General features: G+C 41.3%; 1 protein-coding gene across 1 annotated transcript; it reads left to right on the top strand.

Annotated features, from left to right (window-relative positions):
* Window positions 1-3,395: 3,395 nt before the first annotated feature.
* LOC141440833 (uncharacterized) lies at window positions 3,396-4,930 on the top strand. Its single transcript, XM_074105394.1, has one exon. The coding sequence runs from the start codon at window positions 3,890-3,892 to the stop codon at window positions 4,928-4,930; it is 1,041 nt and encodes a 346-aa protein (XP_073961495.1). The 5' UTR covers window positions 3,396-3,889.
* Window positions 4,931-7,574: the final 2,644 nt, after the last annotated feature.

The following is a 7,574-nucleotide window of genomic DNA, read 5'->3' as shown; positions in this document are numbered from 1 at the left end:
GTTTTTTTTCTTGCATATGAAAAATATTACAAAGATATATAAGTACCGAAATAAAATTCTAGTGACTTTGTCAGCTATGTGTAGGCTTCGCGAGTTTAAGAAATGGCTGAAATATGATATATTTATGTTCTCACGCCCATAGCTCCGTCTCTAAAAAAAATCAAAGACGTCATGAAAAAAAATACACATGATTATCGATCCTGCTCACTTAATAAATATGCTGAGTAGAAAAAAACAGCCAAACGTCTGCCATGCATTCGCATTGGACATAATGTCTATATATTGCATCATAATAGCCTAAACTGAAACAGGGTAACATTATTATTTATTTTTATTTTTATTTGACTGGATGGCAAACGAGCAAGTGGGTCTCCTGATGGTAAGAGATCACCACTGCCCATAAACATCTGCAACACCAGAGGTATTGCAGATGCGTTGCCAACCTAGAGGCCTAAGATGGGATACCTCAAGTGCCAGTAATTTCACCGGCTGTCTTACTCTCCTTGCCGAAACACAACAGTACAAGCACTGCTGCTTCACGGCAGGATTAGCGAGCAAGATGGTGGTAGCATTCCGGGCGGACCTTGCACAAGGTCCTACCACCTGCAAAACCCTGCACTTTTGATCAAAAAGTCGCGTTTTAAACTACCATTGGGTGTCACGCGTTAAAATCCGACTGCACAAACATCGGAATTTCACAAAGTCAAAATTATGGAATGAACGCGCCGCGATACCGCCACGTTATGTTATGAGGCTGTCGATCGTGTTGCACTTATATCGACGTTTTGGCGGGTCGGGCTTTTTGTGACGGTCGAGTAGAGGCGTATAATTGTTTTGATGGCGGGGTCGCGACAAACGAGAGCACGTCATATAATGTTGAGGTATTCTTGGTATGGGTTGTGTAACCGCTTTTTTAGTTTCGTATGTTTGCTTCTGTATGACTCTTTATTGAATCTCTCTCTTCAAGTGCCTCTCCTACTAGTGAAGGTTTGCAGTCAGCTCCGCGTCTCTGATTCGGTCTTTTGCCAGTCTAAAAAGCTCCGCGCTCCTCGGCGCTCTTAACTCCCGTCCATTCCCGGATATTGCGTGGCCACGATTTCTTCCTACGCCCCACTGCTCTTTTGCTTGCCACTTTGCCCATCATTATCATCAGTATCAGTTGTCTTTATTGAATAATACAATTAATTATCTTCATCATATCAGTCGTACGGTGTCCACTGTTGGATTCCAAAATGGAAAAGTAGTGACCAAGTAGTGATACATTACGTGCTAATTTATTTTATACTCAAACATACTCAAACTCACAACATTTATTGTTCTAAAATAACACTACATCACAACAAAAACATATGAAAAGCATAAATAGAAAAAGGGTAGAGGAAAGATAAGGGATAAAGTTATTTTTTAAGGTATTGAGGACCTTTTACTAACTACTCTTAAAGTTTGCGTTTATAACAAAAATATAAGTACTGGCCGTACTTTGTTCAGAAAACATCGTTTCAACTTCCCATCGTACACAGACAAACTGTCAATCAACTATTAGTATATTAATATAGGTACCTTGTACGAGTATAGATATACTTTTATTCCATTTCATGAAACATTTTTACTCCCTTCATTACATTTTGCGCTCATCGCAACAGTTTTCGTTTCTTGAGACGCGAGCAGCCGTCGTAATTGTGCGCGGGACAAAGCTTTGTCCCTCTGTAATAAAGTGGGGGTTTTGCTCCAAATTAGGTCTTTATATTGTTACTAACGAGTTATTTAGTGACTAGTTAGATGCAGTCGTGTATGAAAGATTTTGTTTCGACTCTCAGATTTAAAAACAATGGGAAAAGATATCAGTAGCGTGAAGTAAATATTTTTGCTAGTTAACCAGGAGAGCGGTTTCGGTGTCACTGACGTCAAAAAAATTAGGCAATCCGGTGAAAATCGAATTTTTACTGCGCCCCACTACTGATAGACATTTACTTACCTAGCTGATTAGTGTTTCGTTTTCATAGGTAGCATGCAGTTTTCAAAAGTGAAATTGAAATCTGTTTTGGACGGATGATGGATCGGATGATGATGATACAAACAGCCACTTACTTAATTCAAATGCGAGCCAATAAAAAAAACAATCAAGGCCAAAATTGCCGGCAGCTACTCAAGCAGTAAACCATTTCGATAATAAACAATGAAAATGAAATTCAGTCATTACTTTTGATGTATTAAATTTCCACATGTGAAAATTGAAATGTAACGTCGAATTTGTGACAACTGAGGCCGGGTGTTATCGTGTTTAATAAAATGTAAATGTAGGGAATAAAAGTGTCATCAGTGCGAATGCGTGGGGAAGCGGCGAGAAGAGGATGAGATGTAACGTTAATAGTAAAAACAAACAAGGTATTGAAGACTTGTAGTCTATTGAGATTAAGACCTTGACGTGGTTCGCCAGCTTTGTTATTTTGGACATTCTTTCAAAATTATTAAAATTCATTATTCAATTAACAATTTGTACTTTATAAAGTACATTCGGCCGTTATTTTTAGTGTTAACTGGTCCTTTATAAAGTACGCGAGGACCCAGGAGGATAGTAGAATTGTTTTTTCTTTATTTGTTTTTATGTGCAGTTTAGTTATTTGATTCTCTTGATCTCTTACATGCGGCCTTTTTAACATTTTTCATTGTCATGTTGTACAAAAAAACACAACATTAAAAAAATAAAGAATTGTTGGAATGCGGTGAATGCAGATGAAGATGTCTTCGCAGCCCTACGCGAGTAGCGGCGGCGATAATAAATATCCCGCGCAAAAACAACGCGACGGAAATGTTTCATAAAAGTGCAATTTTTCATTTAATTCCTTGAACCGACTGTACGCTACTCGGCACAAGAATAGAGAATTGGGGAAAAAAATTGAGGTATCCTCAAATAGTAAACCTAAATTTCATTGCTTTTCGGAATTTGCTTATATCGAACGTTCCATAGTAATTTCATCAGGAATTTATGTTTACGCTCCTAAAATGTATTAAAAAGAGGTTAAGTGTAAGTCGGACTCGCGCCCCGATGGTTCCATACAAATTTGGAGGTATCTATGAAAATCTATATGGTATGGGCTATATGGTTACAGATATAGACATAAAAAATTAGATTTTCAAACTTTCCTTATTGGTTGTGCTATAAGATATTGCTATATACCAAATTTCTAGTTTCTAACAACCGGAAATAATTCTTATACTTAGATTTTTCGGCTACGGCAATTTCTATAGAAACACCTTTTTTAATCACATATTCATGTATTTCTCGACATACGTTTAGAGCTTATAGTCTTGTAAGCCATCTTAGGTCTCATCTTCGCCTTCCATCAAGCGAGATTGAGGCCAAACGTAGCACTATTATAAGGAACCCTCTTTTCTATGATTGGAAACTACCTCACAAGTTCCATAAATAAAACGAGGTCCGACGCCAAGGCTCACTTTTCTTGTGCGGGCTGAAGTGGACGGACGTGCGAACCACTACGGTTGTGTAAGGTCATGCGAGTTATTTTTCTCATTATTTTATTGATTACCGTTAAATCATTATTTAAGTTGGCAATCGTGGTTTTTGTGATTTTATTTAAAGTTCTGTAAATTTGAAAATAAAAGAAATAACGGATTTCGGTCCAATATTGTTTTTTTCTTTAAATCATCGCTTCTGATCCTAAAATCAGAAGTGGGATAAAGAAATACATTAGCCCACTTAATGAGAGAATCTGTTTTAACAAGTTTTGAAAAGCAAGGAAACAGTTACATGTTTTCGTTGTTTTTTTTTCATTTTTAAGACGATTGCTCGCTTAAGTAATGACATAATTGTGTTGTTTTTGCGCTTTGTGGATTTTTTATTTCCTAGTTACAAAGTGTTTTATGTGCAATGGTGAATCACGGATCACGTAGCCGTGAACGGCGGCGTTCTGGGGCCGGGTCGCGTGACCGGAAACGACATAAATCTCGAAAAAGGCGTGATTTGCGGAGTAGATCGAAGAACCGTCGTACCGATTTGCGACACGGCTCTGCTGATCCGAACCGGTGTGATCCAAGTAATAACTCGTTTGTCCGAGACCGTCGTGATTCGCGTGATACGGACATTCGCCGTTCTCGCGGTAGGGCTAGGCGACGCTCGCGTAGCGTTTCATACGTCCGGCGTAGAAATGGTTCTCGGAGTTCTACTCGTGATAGGTCGCGCCGTCGTCGCTCACGCAGTATTTCGCGTAGTCGGGGACGTCCTTCGCGTATTGATGGAGGCTATAAAACCAGAACACCAAGTCCTGAACCCCTTTCCGAGTCGGGCGTTGCATGCTCTGAGGCATCTACCTTTGCACAAGCTTTGATGCAAGCTATAAAAACCATGCATCCCGTTAAGTCACAGCATTATTACGTATCTAACTTCGATCCCTCAATAAATAACATTGAAGCGTGGTGCGAGGAGGTAGACCGCGCCAGAGTTAGCAATGGGTGGAACGATCACGAGTGCTTATCTCGCGTGGCGTCTTGTTTAAAGGGCGATGCCAAAATTTGGTTAAGTGAGTGGGTCACTAATGATAGGACGTGGTCCAACTTCAAACGTGAATTTAAGTCCCTTTGCCCTAGTAAATTAGATTTTGCAAATATTTTATTTAACGCCATGAACGCGACGTCCGATAAGTATCCTACGTATGCGGAATACGCGCGTCGTACATTGTTGCGTTTAAGAATAATTCAAGGACTAAATGACGAATTGAGAACACTAATTGTTATACGAGGGATAGACAACCCACAGGTTCGCGCGGCTGCGGCTAATGCAGATCTTACCCCTGACACTCTCGTCTCTTTCCTGTCAATTTATACTAAACCTAATACGGGAAAGCGAGACGTCTTGACTAATCATAAGAAACAACCTTTTACGAAACCTAATAACCGTTTAGGCCTTAAATGATTTAACTGCAACCAACGGGGTCATATGAGTCGCGAATGTAAACGTCCAAAGGTTGCAGTTACTCCCACCGCGCAGCCCCAATCTGGGCCAACTAAATCGTGTACTTTCTGTAAGAAGCAGGGACATACCGAGGACAACTGCTTTGCTAAGGCAAGATCAGAATCTCGTAATCAGCATAATGTTAATTTGTGCTCTCACCGGTCCAATCTTCCGTCAAGTGACGTTGTTTCCGCAGTAGTGGACGGAGTACCGGTGGATGTACTCATTGATAGCGGAGCCCTTGATGTGTCCCTCATTTCATCACCTGTTCTAAGGCACATCTCGTGTCAGCCCAAACCGAAGCGTTGTGCGTTGAAAGGCATTAGTGATAAGGAAATTATTGCCACATCGTACGTCACGCTCACTGTTGAATTTAGTGACATATCTATTGAAGTAGATCTGGTTGTGGTTCCGTCGGCTTTTATGAACACACCAATTATAATAGGTACCGATGTGTTGAACCGGGATGGTATTACCTATGTACGAACCAAGGATAGGCAGTTCCTTATGCATAATAGTGAACTTCATGCTACGGTAAACACAGTTCAGCCAAAACCCTTAACCGAAGTAAATACACCACTCCAGGGTGATGAGTTGGATAGCCTTATGTCCATCATCCACAAATATTCGGATTACTTAATTACGGGCACTGCTTCCACTACTGTTAAAACAGGTGAGATGGAGATAAGACTTACCAACTCTTCACCAGTGGTATATCGGCCGTACAAATTATCCTATCAGGAGAAACTTAAGGTTCGGGAAATAACTAACGATCTCTTAGATAAAGGTGTGATTAGGCGGTCCCAGTCAGAATATGCAAGTCCAATTATCCTTGTCAAAAACCGCGACGGCTCTGACAGGCTTTGTGTCGATTTTAGGGCTTTGAACCGCATCACGGTTAAAGATCGTTACCCGCTTCCCCTAATAGATGACCACATTGATAGGTTAGGTGGCTATAAATACTTTTCTAGTTTAGATATGGCCACAGGATTTCATCAAATACCCCTCAAGGAAGACAGCATCCACCTTACTGGTTTCGTGACGCCAGAGGACCATTTTGAGTATGTCAAAATGCCATATGGGTTGGCTAACTCGCCAATTGTGTACCAGCGTATTATCAATGATACCTTACGCGATCATATTAACGAGGGCAACGTTTTAGTGTATGTGGATGATGTCCTTCTGTTGAGTAATACCGTGGCTGAGGGAATCACGTTATTGGATAAAGTGCTAGGTACTCTTACTCAAGCAGGTTTCTCGGTTAACCTTAGGAAATGCTCCTTCCTTGTCACTGAGGTAGAATATCTTGGTAAGGTGATAAGTCAGGGTCAGGTTAGGCCGAGCCCACGTAAAGTAGAAGCCCTATCCGACTCTACGCCGCCACAAAATGTGAAGCAAGTCCGGCAACTTCTTGGTTTAGCCGGTTATTTCCGGAAATATATTAAAGACTACGCTACCATCACAGCCCCCATTGCTCATTTAACGAGGAAAAATGTCAGGTTCAACTGGACACCAGAGTGCGAATCTATCCGTCAAAATTTAATCAAACAACTGACGAGTGAGCCAGTTCTTTCTATTTTCGATCCCAAACTTCCAACCGAAGTTCATACCGATGCAAGTAGCATAGGTTATGGGGCGGTTCTGCTGCAAGTCCATCCTGATGGAAAGAAACATGTCGTAGCGTACTTTAGCAGAGTTACCCAAGGTGCCGAGAGCAAGTATCATTCATACGAGCTCGAAACCCTTGCAGTTGTTAAAGCACTTCAAAGTTTTCGGCATTATCTGGTAGGTTTAAAATTTGTGGTAGTAACAGACTGCAACGCGCTGAAGGCAACAGAGCGTAAAAAAGATTTGTTGCCACGGGTGGCACGCTGGTGGATATACCTCCAGGATTTCGACTTCACAATTGAATATCGTAAAGGTGTCATGATGTCCCACGCCGACTACCTGAGTCGTAATCCGGTAGTTAGGGTAAATCAAGTTTCGAAACCCCGCAATTGGGCCCAGATAGCGCAAGCGGCCGATAGTGAGACTCAGGATCTCATTCAAAAGCTCAACGATGGGGCCCTAGACACCAATCGTTACGTGTTCAAAAACGATATTCTGTACTACAAGTACACTTCTCTAGGTCAAGACCAACCGCGACTTCTTTGTTATATCCCCAAGGGCCACCGATTAAGCCTTCTCAGAGTCTTTCATGACGAACACGAACACGTTGGTGCAGAAAAGACCCTAGATCTTATTCTCAGGCATTTTTGGTTCCCAGGGCTTAAACAGTTTGTCACTAAATATATTGCCCATTGTTTAATATGCATTTCCCAAAAGCGAGTCCCCCGTGGCCCTCTTCAAAACATTACATCGTGGGAAAACCGGATGTCCCTTTCCACACAGTACACGTCGATGCTTTAGGGCCCCTTCCAGAGTCCGAGGGATATAAGTTTGTGCTACTCATAGTGGACGCCTTCTCTAAGTACTCTCTTCTATATCCCATCTATAAACAAGATGCGACGGAACTTAAACGGGTGATTACTCAAGCTATCTCTCTCTTCGGAGTTCCTAAGCTTATGGTTACTGATAAGGGACGTATGTTTGAGTCAAGGGACTT

The sequence above is a fragment of the Choristoneura fumiferana genome, chromosome 23 (genome assembly GCF_025370935.1).
Source record: "Choristoneura fumiferana chromosome 23, NRCan_CFum_1, whole genome shotgun sequence".
In the NCBI taxonomy this organism is placed as follows: domain Eukaryota; kingdom Metazoa; phylum Arthropoda; class Insecta; order Lepidoptera; family Tortricidae; genus Choristoneura; species Choristoneura fumiferana.
The sequence above is the reverse complement of the archived record's forward strand: the minus strand, read 5'-3'. Positions and strand labels throughout refer to the sequence as shown.